The sequence below is a fragment of the Lactuca saligna genome, chromosome 2 (genome assembly GCF_052625555.1).
Source record: "Lactuca saligna cultivar CGN05327 chromosome 2, ASM5262555v1, whole genome shotgun sequence".
NCBI lineage: Eukaryota > Viridiplantae > Streptophyta > Magnoliopsida > Asterales > Asteraceae > Lactuca > Lactuca saligna.
Genome location: NC_136418.1, coordinates 150,143,588 through 150,162,784, shown reverse-complemented (window position 1 = coordinate 150,162,784; position 19,197 = coordinate 150,143,588). Strand labels below are relative to the sequence as shown.

The following is a 19,197-nucleotide window of genomic DNA, read 5'->3' as shown; positions in this document are numbered from 1 at the left end:
TAACAAACAGGATGAGAAAAGGAGGTTTTATTTCAATGATCTTCAACATAATTCCAATACATCAAACGCCCACAAACAACTATCTATATCAAGGTTCCGATTTTACACCACAATAATAACCAAAAACCAAAACCCAAACCCAAACCCCCAATTCTTCCTAGCTTTCCAACTTTTAAGAACACCAATAGTGGTTGTACTACCAACTTCTACTACATAAACCCAACAACTTATCTATCAATCAAACTCCTCTCACAAAAAAAAAAAAACCTCCAATCAACATCCTCAAAACATATTCTCATCCAACTGTCGAAGACGACCCACCCGAAGCAGCCGGCACCGGCTGTTTAGCCACATAAATCTGTTTCACTTTTGTTGAAGGCGGAAAGCTTTTCTCCGGCCCCATGGACTGGTACCTTCCATGGAAGGTACCAGTCCTACGATGGGGGGACCACTGTGGTCCAGGTCCTGGCCCCGGTCCCCCCATTGATTTGTTTTTAGGAGACACCCCTCCTCCTCCTCCTCCTCTTTGATACCCATAACCATGATGATGATGATGATGATTATTGTTATTATACTGTTGAGAAGAAGACAGATTCTTATTACCCTGTTGGTGGTGGTGGTGTTGATTCTTGAAAGCATTTGTAGTCTCACCACCCCCACCCCCACCACCTACATCAACAGTCTTTGTAGTGGTTCCGGTCACCGGAGCAGCAGATGTGGTGGAAATGGACGGCCCAGATGAGTCCACCACCAACCCAAGTTCATCAGGGAACGATGGAGTTGAGGTTTGAGGTTCCGAAAATCTATTGGGAGGAAACATTGACTGGTCAACAGGATGTCCTACGTGGCTGCTGAACTGTGAAGGTCCAGTCATAGCTTCCGGTGGCTGTTGTTGCAACGGTAGTGACATTGGAACTGCATGAGGTACGTGGGACCACCGCGGCATATCTGGTGCAGCCTGTTTTTTACATAATTAATCGAATTTTGTCACTTCGAAACATAAAAATAATTGAACAATGAATATAAATTTTGAAAAATGATTCAAGATGAATAAAATTTTACCTGAAATGGAGGGACATCAAACATTGTCAAAGGGGAGCCCATGGACAATAAAGGAGAGCCAGGGGCAAGATGTCGTTGTCCAGAAACCATCATGTCTTCTTCACCTCTAGAAACAGAAACAGAAGATGTTGTCGGATCATGCTTCCAGTCTGGTTGTTTCCCAGATGGAATATACGTGGCACCCATAAAGCTCAACCCGACCTGCCCAAACTGCCCGACCGGAGCGTAATGGTTGTACACCACCATATGTGGTGGGGCTTGCACGCCTGGAGAACCGATGAAGGGACCCGTGAATCCAGCTGGTGGTCCGTAAAACGAGTCCATTCCAGAATGGTTTTGCCAGGGTGGCAGCATGTGTCTTGGATTTGATCCGGAATTTGTAGTTTTTTGGGATTGGGGTTGGGTCCCACCGGATTCGTCATGTGGGCCGAAGGCGAAAACAGGACTAGTCATCATGGGATGAGGATGATGTGGAGGAGGATGATGATGGTTCATCTCGTAGAATGGAAAGTGAGAAGGTGTGGGACCATGGAAATGAGAAAGCATTTGGGCGGTTGATGAGCTTTGAGGACTAGGCAATGGTGGCCATAGAGATGATATTGGTGGAGTTTCAACTGAGAGATCAGCAGGAAGTGATACACTAAGAGATTCTTCAGGTTTAGATTGGCTTCCAGATTGTTGATCTGCAAACCACATTTTAAATTAATAACTAAAATAACAAAATAAATAAAAACAACAAACTCGGCATTACCACTTGAAACTGAGACGGGTCCGGTTTCGGGTCCCACCCCATTGCCAACGATCTCATCTCTATCAATGGCAGCAACAGCAACAGCTTCAACTTCAGCCTCAGAATCTTCTTTTTTAAAGAATATATTTTCAGTTTTTGAAATGTTTTGAGTCATGTCAGGACGAAAAGACCCTGGAGCCCCAATCACATGTGACACAACACGGCTACTAGGAGGGAGTATTGTTGGTGAGGTAACTGCCCCTGTTAATTATAGCTTAGCTTTATTAATTTGAGATATAATATAATGTTTAAAAATTTAAAATAAAAAATAAGCTTACCAAACTGAATTTTTTCACCAGCAAGCAGAGAGTTAATTGGGCTTGAAGATGATGAAATTGATTTTCCTTTTGTCAAGATTGATGAGGATGGTAAAATGGGTTCACTAGTATTGGTATTGGTATTGGTATTGGTATGATCGCCTATAGATGTTACATGTGTTGTATTGAACCTTGCAGGCTTCATAGCCTCATCAAGTTGAGTTTGAGTCAATGGAATAACCTGTATGTTGTACTAAAATTAGTTCAACATTTCACATGAAAATAAAAATTTAAAAAATTAAAAAAATTAAAAACTTTTCACCTGCGGATCCGTTCTTGCATTACCCCAGTCACCCAAAGATGTTTGAACATCATCAACAGCCTTATTTTCAGCCTCAAACATGCGATTTGAACTACTATCTTCCACAATACCAGATCCTCTTTGTGGAGTCCTATAAAGTAATGTATATGGTTAACTAAATTTATTATAACAAATAATTTAAACACTATTTTCCATTTTTGATATAAGAAAATATACTTGTTAGTATCCACAGCAGGAGTGCCAATTGGAGCCAATGGTTGAGATTGAGAAGAAACTGTTGAAAAGTCAGCCGAAGGTTCCTTGTTTGATGATTCACCAACCAATGAAACAGAGATTTTATTTGGAGCTTGAACAGAAGGACTAGCCTTTCGTGGTTGCTGATGAATTTTTTTTTTTTAAATGTTAATTGTCAAACACTAAAACTAAACATAAAGAGAACAAAACTAAATGTATAATAAATTAAAAGTAAAAACCTTTGCGACACGTGATTTTGCCTTGATTTCTTTTTCTCTCTGTTCACGTCGATCATTCAACATCTGTCGTTTTGATCTGACCTCAATGAAGTCATCTTCATCACTTGGACATTCGATCCCTGGTTGCTTGAACACACGCACAACACCGCTTTGCAATGGTGCATCAGATCCATCAACCTCTTCTTCGAGAATGTTCATGTTCCTCTTTAAGTTGCCACCTTCAGTTGACTGGGTCTTGGGTGGTGTTAATCTTGCAGTTGCAGTTTCTTTCATCTCATGAGAACCCGACCCATCAGGTACAACCCGCTTCAATGACTTAACAGGCACCATATGACGCCTATACCCGCTTCTAGAAGCTCCCATATGTTTGAACTTGTCATCAAAATTAGAAGAACCAATGCCAGGTGTCTGTTTTCTATCGGAATTTTCACGGACTCGAAACTCGGTTCGCTGAATTGGGCGTCGGTTTTTCCGGTATTCGTTAGCGGGAGATGAATCGTATCCATGAAAAGATCTTGACCCGGAATTTCTCGGAGGGTATGTTGGTCTTTTACCCTTGTTAGGACCTGGAGCCTTTGACAAGGGAACATCTTTTTGAGAAGGTTTGTTATTATCAGGAGTGCCATGTACCTTCTCCTCGGTTTGTGTAACTGGTTTGGAAGCAATTCCAGTCAAACCCCTTGACCAATTCTCATGATTGTCTTTTTTCATGGTTTCTTGAGAGAACTGGTTGGGTAAAGTTCCGGAATTTGAAGTCTGATTCAAGTTGAAATGGGTTTGGTGAATGTTTGATTGTGAAGTTATTGGAAGAATTCCCTGTGAAATAGGAGATGTGTATCTTAGTTGACCAAATTGAAAAAGCGGAGGTTGTGATTGGTGGTGTAGGTGGCCCATTGATGAACCAACAGGTGGATGAAGATGAAGAGGCATCTGTATGGATCCAATTTGTATGGCTGGAACAGGAGATGGTATTAAAGAAGGCCCAGAAAACAACCCAAACTGGAGTTTGACTGGTAAATCTGTCTGAATTGGTACAGAAGGTAATGCATGTGTAGTGGTAGAAGAATCTGATGTGGCATTTTGAGGCTGAACAACTGATTCGTTAATCACTGAATTGACTGAATCAACTGCATCTTGTTTTTCTTCTGGTGTCTCAGTTGTATTCACATCCGTTTCATCACCTGGGATTCTAACTTCAACACCTTCATTGAATCCCAAGACTAAATTTTCCATCACATTATTTGTGCTTTTCTCTTCAAGACCCATATGCTGAAATTCCTGTGTCAGGTTTATATTCTCATCGTTTCCTTCATGAACTTCATCTTCTTCACCATACCCATCATCATCTTCATCATACTCTTCTTGTACCTGCATCTCATCTTGATTCTCAAGACTCCATTCCTCATCATCATCACCTGCTGCCATTGTAGTCACTTCTCTAACCTCTCCAGATTCATCATTCACATCATGTTCAGGCGTCTCATTTCCATCACCTCCAGTAGGTATAACAGAGGAATCATCCAGCTCATCATGAGATAGATGTGTTGGGGAGCTAGGGGGACTTGAGACTGAAAGAGATGATTGTGAGTCACATCTTAGTGTGTCGTTCTTGTCTAACTTCTGTGCCATGATTTCTTGTTGAACATCAACAAGATCAGATTGTTCAAGCTTGTCTTGAACACCACCATAATTCCCCCCTGTTCTTGCAGTTGATTCCAGAGAACTTGAAGGAGCAGAAAGTTCATTCTCCCCTCTCACTGAAGATTTAGGAATAGATGATAAAGATGGAGGGGGAAGAACACGAGGCTGCTTCATGGAATATCTTGACCTTCCATATGGATAAAGCTTATCTGACTCTGAATTATTCATATACAACCTATTTCCACGAGAATGCCCCTGTCCATGTCCCCAGACTTCACCAACATTGTCATAAAACTCTGACTCGATATCTCTGGTTCTTCCATAAGAATCTCCATCCCCGAAAGAATTCCATCTGTGATCATGAGGGAATCCATCTGTATCAGGATCTTGAATTCCTCCTCTGAAAGGAGACCTTGATGACATGTATCCACCTCCTGAATAAAAGTCTTTTCTGGGAAAAGATCTCCCACCAATGGGTGCTTCTCGCCTGGGACTATGATGACCATTTTCTTGATCATTGAGTAAGAAAGATGAGTTGCTTCCAACTTCAAATGCATCACGTTTCCATGCATTAACAGGCTTTCCTCTTTCCACAAAACTAGATGAAACTTCTCTAGAAAACTGAGGCCTGTCAAAGGGTCTGTCTATTGCAGATGAATCAGAGCTTGCTGAAGTTGTAATTCTCTCCACCATTCTCTGACTAACTTCCCAGTTATCAAGATCTGAATCCATAGATGCATCACTGTCTTTTCCACCAGCTGGAACTTCATCATCTCCACCACTCTTTCCAACCTCAGCTTCCCTCTTTGCGATTTTAGCTTCCAATTCTAGAAGCTTCTGTTTGGCAGCTTGTTTCCTTCTCTCTTCCTCAAGAAGCATCCTTCTTTTCTCTTCTTCACGAACAACCCTTTGCTCTTCAGCTTTCTGAATGGCTTCTAACCTCTCTTGTTCTGCTCTCCATGCAGCTTCACGAGCTTCTTCTTCCATTCTTCTTCTCCTTTCTTCTTCCTCTATGATTACCCTTCGTTTCTCTTCATCTTCTCTTCGTGCTTGCTCTAAAGCTCTTTCTTGTTCTTCAACAACCCTCTGTCGTTCCATCTCTTGCATCTTTTGAACTCTTTCAAGTTCAGCCTCGAAAGACTCCCTAACAGGATCATGGAAATCTGTCTGTTTAATCACCTCCTTCTTTCTTTTAACAACTCCAACAAGGTTTCCAGTAAATGGGTCTCTTTCATCATAAACACTGGAACTGAAGTCTTTTTGATAAGGGTCATCTAGGTAATTTCGCTCGCTCTTTGAAAAAGAAGACTTCTCCCTACCATAATTCGACCCTGCAGCATTCTGGTATCTAGGAGATTCTACAGAGTTATTCCAGTGGCGTTGTCCCCCTTGTCTCCCTTGCCCTGTATCCCTTCTCACATAGTTTCCTGAAACCACACCATGGTGAGCATTGTCTCCCAAAGCTGACATGTATTTACTGTTGTTATAACTATCCGACACAGTGACATTGTTTCTGTTACTAATAACTTGTGGAACAGTAGATCTATCTTCATGAATAGAAGAACTCCTCCAAGAATTGCTTTCCCTGTCATCCCTACTATGCATATTTGTCTCTCTCCTGTAAGGATCAGGTTTAAGGACCTCAGAAGTGGGACCCTTTGCTATGTTACCCATGTGCTGGCCACGCCTCTCGGACAGATTATTAGGTGGCTTATGTGGCAAAATGCTGCTCCTAGGCACATCAAAATCTTTATCCCAATATGCTTCACTTTTGGGAAACTCCTGATCTCTGCCACTCCTTCCTGCAAACCCATAACCTGTATCTCGCTCATCATCAGCCCAATCAGACCTTGGATTCAACCGTATAAGTGGTAGAGGGTCCTCTTGCTTCTGAGCATGATCCGGGCGTGCACTGTTTGATCTTGGACTCTGCCCACCATTTTCATTCATGCCATTTGCAATGCGATGGGAAGATTGGATATGAGCAGGTGAACTGAAACGAGAATTGTTTCTTAGATCATTGGATGACTCCTCACTAACTAATTGTTTCAGCTTCTGGAAAGATCCTTCCTTCTGTTTTTGTGCAGGTCCTGATGAGGAAGGCAAAGCAGCCCGTAAAGATGGAAAATCTTCTCCTCTCAACACCATAGCTTTCTCTAGAGGAGGCATGTTTGGATGATGAGCTGATGATGTATCTCCATGGCCAAGTCCACCACCAAACCTAGCTGAAGGAGGCATATAAGTGCCGCTTCCCTTTGTAGCTGCTGCACCTTCAGTATAATTCACACTCTCTGAAACCAGAGTATCACCACCAACTTCCTTCTCCTGCAAAGCAACATTTCCAGGTTTTGTCCAGCCCATACCTGAAGAAGTTGGTCTTGAACCACTCCCTGAACCAGCACCACCAGCCGCCCCTCCACCTGCCCCTGATGAATCAATTTTCTCATATTCTTTTCTCAGTGAAGGCAAGTTCAAGGGGGGTGGAACAGATAACTTCGGGACAGCCTTCTGCAGAGGACGGTTTCTTGATAGAACAACCATCCCACCACCGGTACTAGCATGCCCACCAGGTCGGGCACGGTTTGTCCCAACACCCGGTCCATAAGAGCCACTATGAGGTGGATAATTATGATGAGAAGGCTGCCCATATAACTTATTCAAATTTACAGACACAAACTTGGATCCAGAACCGCCATGGTTGTTGGCCATAATCGAAGAATCCAACCCGCAAACCTTGTTCTCAATCCGCAACAACGCATCAAAACCCTAGCCCTAGGTTTCTCTCTCCTCCACAAATATCAGGTGTGTACACACGCAGGCTCTGTTCAGCAGATCTCACAGTGAACGCGAATAGAAAAATCAAACCTTCGAACGCCCTCTCAGCCTATCTGAGAATGAATAAAAACACTGTGATCGAGACGAAAATTGATAAAATATACTTAATAAATGCACACGATATATAGATCAATCAGTGAGTCCTGTCCATGATTAGGGCTTCAAATGTTGTGAAATTTGATCGGGAAACACGATCAAGTTGACAGAGTATAAGATGGAATAAGTTACCTCCGACGATGTAATACGGCGGATGGCGATGGTGATTTGCGCCGGTGGTAGATAAAAAGACGTCACAGAAGCCCTACAACCGCTCTAGTCAGGGCGAGGGCGAAGGAGAGTTGATTTTTTGTTTTAAGATTTGGGGAGAGGAGATGAAAGTGTACAATTTGATGGAAACCTATTTTGGTCGGTGTGTTTTTTAGTTTTACAGAAAGTTACATGAATCATCCCTTCACATATCATATGTTAACAATTTAAGTACCTTAATCTTTGAAAACTAAAAGGCAGTCCTTTAAGTAAGCTTACATACCAAACGAGTTTCTTCGTTGACAAACATAAGCGAAAACGGTGTTAAAGTCCTTCATTTGCAACCGACTTCACACGATCAGGGGAAATTTTGTAGTTTTTACTTGTTTTTTTTTTTTTATATTTTTTCTTGTTTTATTTTGTATTAGGTAGGGTTGTAAACGAACTGAACGTTCGACGAACCGTTCGTGAACTGTTCGGCGGGAAGTTCGTTTATGTTCGTTTATTTAATAAATGAACGAACATGAACAAAAATTATCGTTCGTTTAGTTAAATGAACGAACATGAACGATAGTCTCGTTCGTTCATTTATGTTTGTGAACGTTCGTTTATGTTCGTTCGTTTAAGTTTATTTATATTCATCTATATTCAATTATTTTTTATTATATTGCTATGTTATATGTTCGTTTATGTTCATATATGTTCAATTGTATTTTTTTTTTTATCTTTGTTCGTTTATGTTTGTTCGATTATGTTCGTTTAGCATGTTCACAAACATAAATGAACGAATATGAACAAAGTAATTTGTTAAACGAACGAACATGAACAAGAAAATCTCGTTCGTTTATCCGTTCGTATTCGTTTGTTGTTCGGCTAACTTAAACGAACGAACATGAACAAGACCTTGTTTGTGTTCGTTTGGTTCGTTTACAGCCCTAGACTACTAGGTGTTACACTCATGTGTTATAGGGTTTTATTTTTAAAAAATTAAATATGAAATTTTAGCAATTTGAAAACTTTGAATTTAAAAGAAAAATGAGAAAAATTTTAAATTATTAAAATTAATAAGACTTTAATATATTGAATATATTACATTTATAAATTTTTTCTAATAAATATCTTACTTATATATTACCATACATATTAAATATGAAATTTTAATTTAATAAAATGAAAAATATAATTAAATGACAAATAGTAAATAGAAAATTTAAAAATTCTACAAAAATATCATATGTCCAAATGAATTAGAAAAAGACATGGCAAAAAGTTTTTCATTATACCATTAGAATCTCTCTCCATAAGTAAGGGCTTAAACTATAAAATCTTTATGGGAAAAAAAAATGATGTCATCAAAGAGATACATGGTAATTTATGTTTCATACAAGTTGTAAAAGCATTGTTTTATACCTTCACCAAAGAATACATTCAAACCTACGGAAAGATGTTGTAGTTATCTAAAATAAATAAATAAAATATATTGTAGTTATGTAAATAAATAAATAAATCGATGACACAAACATGATATTTTGACAAATTTGTAAATAAAGATTTAATATAATAATGGTCGTTGAAGTTGTTTATATAAATATAAACAAAAAAAAATCATAATATTTTTTAATATTTTTTGTGTCAAGTTTTATAGAATATTATTTAATATAATATCGTCAATTTCTTGATAAAATACTTATGATACGTTTTTAATAGATTTAATTGAAAAAAAATCAAAGTTTATTTTCATCCATTTATGTATCAAATTCTTTAATTCCTTATTACAATATTTAGGTATAACTTTTGACCAAAGTTATTCATTTTTATCACGTTAATCCGTACCGTTTTATTTTCACTTTTTAATTTTTATACAATAATATATAAAATTTGATCTAGATTTGTTAATTATTTATAAGAAAGTTATAAAAATATTAAATAATCACTTTGAAGTTTAAAAAAATCAGTTTATTTAGATTTTAGTTTATTTTAGTAGCCTGCGGATGTTAAAAAAACAAACAGTCTTTTTTTTTCAGATTGCAAACGTTTAGTCCACCTCTTCTAATACAAAGCTCTACAGATGTGGTCCGCAGACTATATACATTTTTTCTCAGAAAAAGCAAACAGTACCTTAGAGTATATATGCAATAATTAGAATGAAGTGTGAAAACAACGTACAAATATGTAACAGTGAATGTAATATTAGGCTTGGCTAGTTATATAATTATTATGTAATTAATTTGTAACATCCATAAAATTCATGAAAATTTAAATTTTTCAAACATTCTAAAATCATCCATTGTTTACAGATTGTTTTCAAAAGAGTTTAACATCATAGAAATCCCAGAAATCATAACATAAAATATGAGAAGGTGCACGATCAAGCATTTGCTTTCTCGCGATTATCCGATGTACCTGAAACAAAATCCACAACTGCAAGCCAGAAGCTTAGTGAGTTCCCCTAAAATACTGATACATCACAAATAATACACATAATAACAGCATGTAATGGGTCCACAACTTTGCAGAGTGGGTTACCCCCAAGCCCACAACATGAGTTTCGCTTGCCTATCGGGCCCACAGCTCATGTCTGGATTACTCCCGAGCCTACAACATAAGTCTGGCTTGCCCCTTAGGCCCACAGCTTATGTCTGGCTTGCTCCCGAGCTCACAACATAAGTTTGGCTTGCCCCTTGGGCCCATAACTTATGATTAGCTTGCTCCTTCAGCCTTTGGACTGGAATACAAAATATTAGCCCACAATACGAGTCTGGCATGCTCTGCTCGACCCTCAACTCATATATGGAATGGCTCATGAGTCCTCAGTATGAGTCTGGCATGCCCTCCCTGGCCCTCAGCTCATATCTGGTATACTCCATGGTTTGTTGGCTACAGCACGGAGCAGTACAACCTCAACCCAACCCACACAACATGTCGATATGTGACAGATAAATACACATACAAATAATCAGATAGTATCACAGGTAGCCCTACAGATCTACCAGACTAGCATATCAAAATAGCATGCATATCTAACCCATACTCAACATATCAATAACTATTAGGATATCAATCCAATGGGTCGGCCTTGGTACCTTCGACCCCTAAGTATAGTGAGGAAAACTCACCTCACAATGCCGACTCACCAAATATCCTGAACTATCATAATAAACGAACACTAATCAACAGTTGGAATATCAATCTTTGCTAAGAGCTCAAACATAGGGTAATAGTCCATTTTACCATTTCCCTAATTTGGGCAAAGGCCCAACTCCAAATCCTTTATCCAAAGGTCCAAATATACAAGGCCTACAATTGGCCTAATTTTCCACATTGGGCCCAACTCTTTAATTGGGACTCATCATAAGGTCCATTTCCATCATTGGCCTAAGACACTTCTATTCATAAAGTCCATCAAGGGCCCAAGCCAAACTGACCCAAAGATAACTCAAATTTGAAGCCCAAATCGCAAAACTCCAACAGAAGGCGTACGCCAGGCATACCCCCAAAGTTATGCAAGGAGTACGCCAGCGTTGCATTGACTGAAAACGGGGCGTTGACAGCGTACGCGGGGTATACTGCCCTCTACGAAGGCGTACCCTTATTGTATTCAAAACTCCAATAAGTGTTTAATGGCTTAATCACTTAAGCCCAAATTCCAGATCCATTGACCAAATGTATCTCAGAACCATAAAGGCTCAGACTTTAAGATTAGACGTCCAAAAAGACCTTAATACATGGTCTTAATCCATTAAGACCTTTCTACGAATTGCACATTTCTAGCCATTGGGACTTCATTTTTATCACTTAGAACCCTTCATAGGGTCTGAAAGGACAACTCAAAACGTCCAAAACGAATCATGCATAATAATGGGACTTTATGGGACAAAAGAATGCAAATAAGCTGCCAAAGAAAGATCTAGAAAAGATAGACACAAAGGTAGCAACTTTGTACCTTTTGGAGCTCCCAAAACAGATGATGAACCAATATTTACAAGCCAATCTTCCCTCGTTGACTCCTTGATGCACAACCTTCTCCTTTAAGGCACACAAAACACACTTATAAGCTCAAAATGCTAACTATGAGGCTAGGTTTCTCTCAGGACGACTAAGGGAGGTTTGGAGGTTGAAATAGTGGGCCACGATGTCCCATAATAATGCTTAAACACCCCCACAAACCCTAAAAATTAGGGTCTTATTCGGACACGCGTACACCCGACGTACATGAGTGTAAGCCCAACATACTAGGGTGTGCCCTAATACGTGTGGCGTTCCCATATGTACGCCTAACGTACTACTTAACTTCCTAAAAATTACCAATCTGCCCCTAGGGCTAGGTCCAAACCAATATTAGGGGCCAAAATTGACTTATTACAATACCAAGGAAGGATTCGAAAAATACCTGAAATCCAGAATGTTACAACTCTCCCCACTTGAACTATACTTCATCCTCGAAGTCTGCTATAGCAAACAGATTTGGATAATGCTCCCGCATCTCGGCCTCCGGCTCACAAGTCCACCCGAATCCCTTCTGATGTTGTCGTTGTACCTTTACCAAAGGTATCTGCTTGTTACCTTTGACAACTGAGAGGTATTTTCATTAGTATCAAAACCAATTTTGAGCCCTCTATTTATATGGAGGTGATGTGAAACCCTAGAAATAATTTCCAAATAAAATAATAATTATCTAATGAATTCAAATCATTTTGGAATATTTTATATCCCATTTATTTCCTATTAATTAATAAACAAAACAAGTCTGTCAAATAAATATATTTTCAGATCTCTTTCATTTTGTTCTTGCATGTAACCCAAAAGGACACTGTTATTTATAGTAATATTATCGGGCTTATTATGACTATGGGAACTAATCTCCATCATAAAGTATGTTAACTTTTAAATGTAATAAATATAATACTATCAGATGCTAACAAAAGATATACCGTTGAAACAACTAATGTCATAATAGATATCTATGAAGGTGAAGCCACACCCAATGTGTAACACCCCGTTTATTAAATAAATAAATTAATGATTGTATAATAGCCCTAAAATCAATAATCATATAGCATGGTGTTGGATTCAAGGAGTAATTGTCACAGTTTTAGTAGTCAAGGGTTAAAAATGTAAGTTTCGGATTCACTTTGTAAATATTTATGAAGGCGGGGGCTCCATAGTCATTATTGGGACCTAACATGATAATGGAATTTGATATGAGGGACTAGAAGTGAGTTATGGCCAAAGTTCCCATGTGACCGTGTATAAACCCATCACTTCCTCCTAACCCTAAACCTAAGGTGCATCGGCCATCACTCGTGTTCTCTAGCCGCCACCATCCCGTTTTCCCCTCTTGCGTTCCGATCAGATGGAGTTCCGTCGACTGCCGGTTTGTGCCTCGCTATCAAGACGCTGTCACAACCATTCTTGCTCGTGATGCCATGGGCGAATGAAGAAACCACCTGGACGACGTCGGGGCAGCGCGATAGCGTTCTTGGACGTTCCTTCTCCTTTCTCTTCTTCTGCTCCGTCTTCAGCCACATCGCCGGTGTCGCTAGGGCCATCGAACATTGATGCTAACCGCTACCGGTGTTGTTAGCACAGTTATATCGATGTGGTCATTTCTTCTTCTACCAACAATAGTGAGGTCCGACGAGTTGTGCGTCGTTGTTGTCATCATAAATCGTTATTGTTGCTTCCATTCGATGACAACAAGGTCGCCGCTTGCTTCCTTAATGATTTGTGCCTTCGCCGCCACCTTCCTTGTTCCTGTTGCGTCGTCCCAGGTTTGCTGCTGCCGGAGATTTCGTGAACCGTAAGGACTGGCCACTGCCACCACCGTGAGGTGGTGGCTTTCATCGCAGTGTGCCACCAGGTGGGTGGCTAGGGTTGTTTTGTAATTAGTTAGGGCATATGAGTGTTATTTTTGTGATGTATGATTGGGTTTGTTGGCCAGAAAATCAAGAGAAGCCACCACCACCACGAGCCACCACCGGCCACCACTAGGGTGGCTGTGTGTGTGTATTAGTTAGTGTGTGTGTGTGTTTATTTTGGTTCAAAGTATTGTAACTGTAATCAGCAAGAATAATGAGAATAAAAAAAATACCACCACCGTGAGGTGGTGGCTGCCGTTGTAAGCCGCCATAGACCGTTACTACCCGAAGTGGTAGTGGATGGTATCCCACTAGCAAACCCTAATAGGCTTAGAGATTGGTGTTGGGCTTTTTGGGCCATGTTTGGGTGGAAGACCCTAACTGTTAGCATTTGGCCCTTGGACCTATTTGGACCCATTTTTGGGCCATTGCGATTGGATTGTGAATTAAGCCCAAACTATCCTAAGCCATTTATCTAGTAGAGTAAAGGACTTAATGGACTAAGTCCTTAATGGGCTAATTGAGAAAATCCTAATATTTGAGAAATTATCAAGACACACACGAGAATTATTTAATAAGTGAAATATTAAATAATAATCATTGGCAGGATTAATCTAAACAATAATGGACTTAATGGATTAAGTCCTTAACGGATTAAGTACTTAGTGGGATAAGCCCTTAATGGGTTAAGTGAGAAACACTTAACCCTAATTGTCATTTTATGTGAAACCCTAATTTCACTTGGGCTTTGTGTTGGGCCATCCAAGAATAACTAAATGGACTAGAGTAATTAGTTGAGCTTTAGGGTAAGGCCCATATGAAGGATTGGGCCCAATTTGGAAAATTAGGCCATAGTTGGGGCCTAGATGGCTGTATGATGTTGGGCCCCTAGAATGAGACATGTTGGACTGGATTGAACAATTGGGCCTTAAGGGAAGTCCATGTAGAGGTTTGGGCCCAATTTGGAAAATTGGGCCATATGTTGGGCTTTGATCCCTAGTTGACTTTGGGCCTATGGATTGGGCCTTGGGCTTGGGTAAGCCAAGCTAGGAGTAATGTAGTAATTATCCAAAGCATGTATTTGTAGTTATGTGTTAGAACCCAATTATTAATTGGGTGTTATTTTGGTGTTGACAGTTCGGGAATCTATCATCCAACAGTTGGGGTTGAGTATGCGGGACTTCAGCAGTGTGGGATTGTGTCTACGGGACTTCAACAGTGTGAGGTGAGTTTCCTTCCAGTAGGAACGGGTCTACGGCCACAATGTCGGCCCGTTTAATTAGCAGTAGTTCCGGACTCCAGTCCGATGCAGTAGTTCATTATGCTTGGTGTCTTTGTGATACAGATGAGTTATTTGCTCCGGACTATGGTCTGATGCAGTATGCAGTATATGTGTTTATATTATATGCTATGATTATGTTATGCTATGTTCAGTTAGTTCCGGACCTCGGTCCGATGCAGTAGTTAGAGTGCTTGATGTCTTTGTGATTCAGGCATGTTTTGTGTTATGTGTCACGGACTCTGTTCTGATGCAATATGCACTATATGTATTCATGCTAGTTGATATGTTTATGATATGTTATGTTCAGTCAGTTTCGGACTTCGGTTCGATGCAGGGGACGGGGTCCCAGTCAGTTTCGGACTTCGGTCCAATGCAGGTGATGGGTTCCCAATCAGTTTCGGACTTCGGTCCGATGTAGTAGGCAAGGCCCAATATGTGTTTATATGTTATTGTATGGTATGTGGTAGTTTGGGGGAGCTCACTAAGCTTCGTGCTTACAGTTTCATTTTTTGTTTCAGGTAGTCAGTTTTCAAAAAAGGAGCTCAGGAAGATTGCAGTGCACACACCATTTGTTCAACATGTGATGTTTATACTTTGATATGTTTGACAGTTGTTATGATATTTTGATATACATTGTTTTTTATTCTTATATGACGTTGATAAATATGGTTTTATTACTGATTTAAAATGAAATTTTCAGACTGTATTTTTTGGATGTTACACAATAGTGATAAGCATTTTTCCAAGGGTAAAAGATGTGATACCAAGATGGAAGATTGTTCCTACAAAAGATGTCATTGATGTTGCATTTAAAGATTCTGTTAAGAGGGAATATGTATGATTGTTTTTTGTAAATTTGTAGTCGAACAAGGGTAATTAAGTAAATTCACCACGACTCAAAAATTTGTGCAGATACGTCCGAACAAGTTGGTTTACCAAGAAAAACTAAGGCCCAAAACGACTCTTCAAATGCTTAGGACCAACATGGGTCTCGAAGACAACTTAAACAAGGTTGTTTTACGATATTACCCTTCTCACAAGTCTTTTACTTTTTCCTTCCAATAATTTATTTAGTACATATACATGTATCATTTATAAATTGATTATACTTTTGATGGGACAAACATCATTTAATTATGATTATATAATAAATAATATTGGTATAGCTTTGTTAATTACAAAATTTAACGTGATGAAACATTAAACTATTGCTAGACGTATCACTCATGCCATTAATGTGACAGTAGAATCATTGCTTTTGATAAATTATTTAATTTATTATTTTATACTAAAATTGTTATACATTCTATTAAGTTTAAAATTAACATATGCTAGCTCCGACAATGTTGTTGTCAAGAGCATCTCAAACCCAACTCTAAATCTTACTTTCACACCATATTTTATACTAATTTATAGGTTTAAGAAAATGTTAAATAACACTAAAATTTGGTATTTTATTATATATTTACCATGTTAAATAAAAGACTCTCAACCGACTTTCCTGCCCAAACTACTTTTAATACATAAAGACCATCATACATCCATGTTAACCATCATGTAATTATTGGCTTCCATGCATCTCTACAGTCAAAATAGAAAGGGTTAAAAGCGAGAAATAACAATGTACTTTCATTCATTTGTTTGCTAAAACATATTTGTTTCATTTCGTCCTATTATAACAATTTTATTTTGTAAATTGAAGCAATACAGGATGTTATAAATGCCAAGTATAATTTTGGTGAAAAACTAATTTCATATCCTTAATTTATGATATTTAAGTGTACTATAAATCCAAGCATATCAAACAGACCCTTAATTGCAATAATTGTTTTTTTCTTTTTTAGTTACATTGTAGGAAGACATTATGGACAAAGCCATGCAACTTTAGGTGGCAAGAGTCAGTGATGCAAGTTCTATATAATTGCCATAGTATGATATCATATTATACTAACATTACACATGTTTATTTATGTTTTATGTCTGATGAAATGTAATGGGGCCGATTTGAAGGAATGTGATTCCTTGCACTTTGGTAATTTTACATAATGGAATGAAACGTTGCAATATAATCCATATTTGTTTATATTCTTTTTAACGACATACTGTTTTTTCTAGAGATAACAATGTATTTTCAATGATTTCTTTATAATAGTACCATACTTTTGTTTCTTTCTATCATAATAACTATGTGTGAAAGTTTCAATGATTTCTTTATAATAGTATCATACATTTAACGACGTACGGGTTTGATAAAACAAAAAATTAGATATGAAACTTTAAACAAGATTTTATTTAGATTTGAAATTTAAAATTTGAAATTTAAATTTAAAAAGAAACATATTAAATATTATATGAATACTAACATTGTAATTTATTTGTTATTTTCAATTAAGTCAATTATTAATTGAGGTGTAAATATGATTGTTAATTAAGCAAATACATAAAAATAAAATAATAATAATAATAATAAAAAAACAAGAAAATGACAAATGGAAAAAACATTTAATCAAAAATACCAAAAAATGACATGTGTCTAAGTTAATGAGAGAGTGACATGTGGCAAAATTATTTTTATTTATTAGGGAGGATGTATTTTGACAAATATACCAAATTCTACCTATATTATATAAATACGAAGGAGTTTTCACTGCTATGATAAGGAAAAAAAATTGCAAGTAGAATGCTATAAATTCAATAAAATTTTCAAAGTACAACGCCTTAATAAGAATAAAAAAAATCGAAAATACAATGATATGAAAGTGCATTGCTATTTCTAGCATACACAAATATATGAAAGTACATTCCACTACCGGATATCCGAGGTATATATGGTCATTTCATTTAATCTTTGTTAGTTCTAGAAAAGTGTTCTATTTTTGAACCAGTTTAAGCTGAAATTATTCCCACAATCAGTTTGATATTTTTCCAATTAAAAGCTAAAAATAGTCATGTCCTTTTAAGGGTTATTTGTTGTACTAAAATTTTATTCATTATCTTTTGTAGGTATTTAGTAGTAAGATAGTTTATCGGTTAAAAAATATACGCGGAAAATTTTAACATCCGCTCCATGTACAAATCTAATTTTCAAATGGCAATATTGTTTTAGGTGGCTACGACGTTGTAACATCCGGACTTTTGCCAGGTATCATGTAAATTGAATTTTGTTAAATTGTGAGGGGGACTCGGCGAGTTGGAGCTCAGACTCGCCGAGTAGAGATGCGGATTGGACGATGGATCGCGCCCGGACTCGGCGAGTCCAGGATATGGACTCGGCGAGTCTGCGCTGTGTAGTGAAACCCTAAATTTTCGGGTTTGAGACCTATTTAAAGGGCCTTATGGCCGTCATTTGTGCTCACCCAACCCTTAGAGAGAAACCCTTGAGTGCTTGGACGATTTGAGAGAGAAAGAAGCATATCTTGACCTTGTGGGTGCCATTTAGCAAAGAAGGAGGTGATCCTAGGCAAGAGGAAGCAAAGGAGGTTGCTATTTCGTGGATTTGGAGCCTAGATCATCAATCTAGAGGTATGATTTCGGTTTATATTCTGTTTGGTGAAGTATTATGCGATTTAGGGCTTATTATGGACATTTATGGGATGATTTGATGCCCAATGGTTCCCTCCTTGTGCTAAGGTTTTGGATCTGGATCCATAGAGGTCCAGAGAGCCTCACTCATCAAGCTTTTTGTATGGCAATGGAGTTCATGACCTTGTGTTGTAGTATTTGAGTCAAAAACATCATATATGGTCATATAGAGGTTGTATGTGCATCAAGATTGTAACTTTACGTGCTAAATGAGCTTGGAAGGACTGGATCTATGGGTTAATGGACTGGATCTGACCTTATGAGCAAGTTTGAGTCATTGCATGGCACGGACTCGCCGAGTCCGAAGAACAGACTCGGCGGGTAGCATGAATGTTGCCCGACCACACAGTGAGTGGTCTTGCCGAGTTGGGAAGGGTGGACTCAGTGGGTCAGGGGGGAGTCAGAGTGGACAGGTGGACTGAGTCAAACTGGACTCGCCGAGTTGTTCTTGAGACTCGGCGAGTTGAGTCGTGGTGGCCCCACAACTCATGCCAGGTGGAACTCGTCGAGTTGGGAGAATGCTCGACGTGTCAAGGGAGGATCCCAGGGAAATTGGTGTATACGCTCAGACTCGCCGAGTCGCTATAGCGTACTCGCCGAGTCCGGTCAAAGTTGACCGTTGACCAGCGTTGACCTAAGTTGACTTGTTATAGTATGGTCAACCCTAGTTGGGAAAGTGTTAATTAGAGATGTATTATGCTATAGGAGGACTATAGCTCGGCAGATCGAGTGATTAGCGATTTCAGATTTACGACTTACCGAGACACACGAGGTGAGTCTTCTCATTATACTTTACCTTGAGTAGGTAACCAGAGTTATGTGATAGAGTATTGGTATGCTATGTATGTT

At 38.6% G+C, this 19,197-nt stretch overlaps 1 protein-coding gene across 2 annotated transcripts; it reads right to left on the bottom strand.

Annotated features, from left to right (window-relative positions):
• Nucleotides 1-12: 12 nt before the first annotated feature.
• LOC145032057 (uncharacterized) lies at nt 13-7,757 on the bottom strand. 2 transcript variants are annotated; one of them, XM_078980724.1, is made up of 8 exons: nt 7,609-7,757; nt 2,905-7,433; nt 2,648-2,808; nt 2,432-2,561; nt 2,131-2,350; nt 1,814-2,053; nt 1,063-1,745; nt 13-958 (listed from the first exon to the last, which is right to left on the bottom strand). In XM_078980724.1, the coding sequence occupies exons 2-8, from the start codon at nt 7,252-7,254 to the stop codon at nt 296-298; spliced, it is 6,447 nt and encodes a 2,148-aa protein (XP_078836850.1). In that variant the 5' UTR covers nt 7,255-7,433; nt 7,609-7,757; the 3' UTR covers nt 13-295. The 2 variants fall into 2 exon arrangements, with proteins under 2 accessions (XP_078836850.1, XP_078836851.1); XM_078980725.1 differs by having other exon boundaries at nt 2,905-7,429.
• Nucleotides 7,758-19,197: the final 11,440 nt, after the last annotated feature.

What these genes read in the sequence shown, in the direction of transcription:
- LOC145032057 (XM_078980724.1), bottom strand. Translation starts at nt 7,254, where the DNA reads ATGGCCAACAACCATGGCGGTTCTGGATCCAAGTTTGTGTCTGTAAAT. An exon ending in CAAAATCACGTGTCGCAAAG is followed by an intron (nt 2,809 to 2,904) that starts GTTTTTACTTTT and finishes AAAATTCATCAG; the next exon opens with CAACCACGAAAGGCTAGTCC. An exon ending in TGGTGAAAAAATTCAGTTTG is followed by an intron (nt 2,054 to 2,130) that starts GTAAGCTTATTT and finishes TATAATTAACAG; the next exon opens with GGGCAGTTACCTCACCAACA.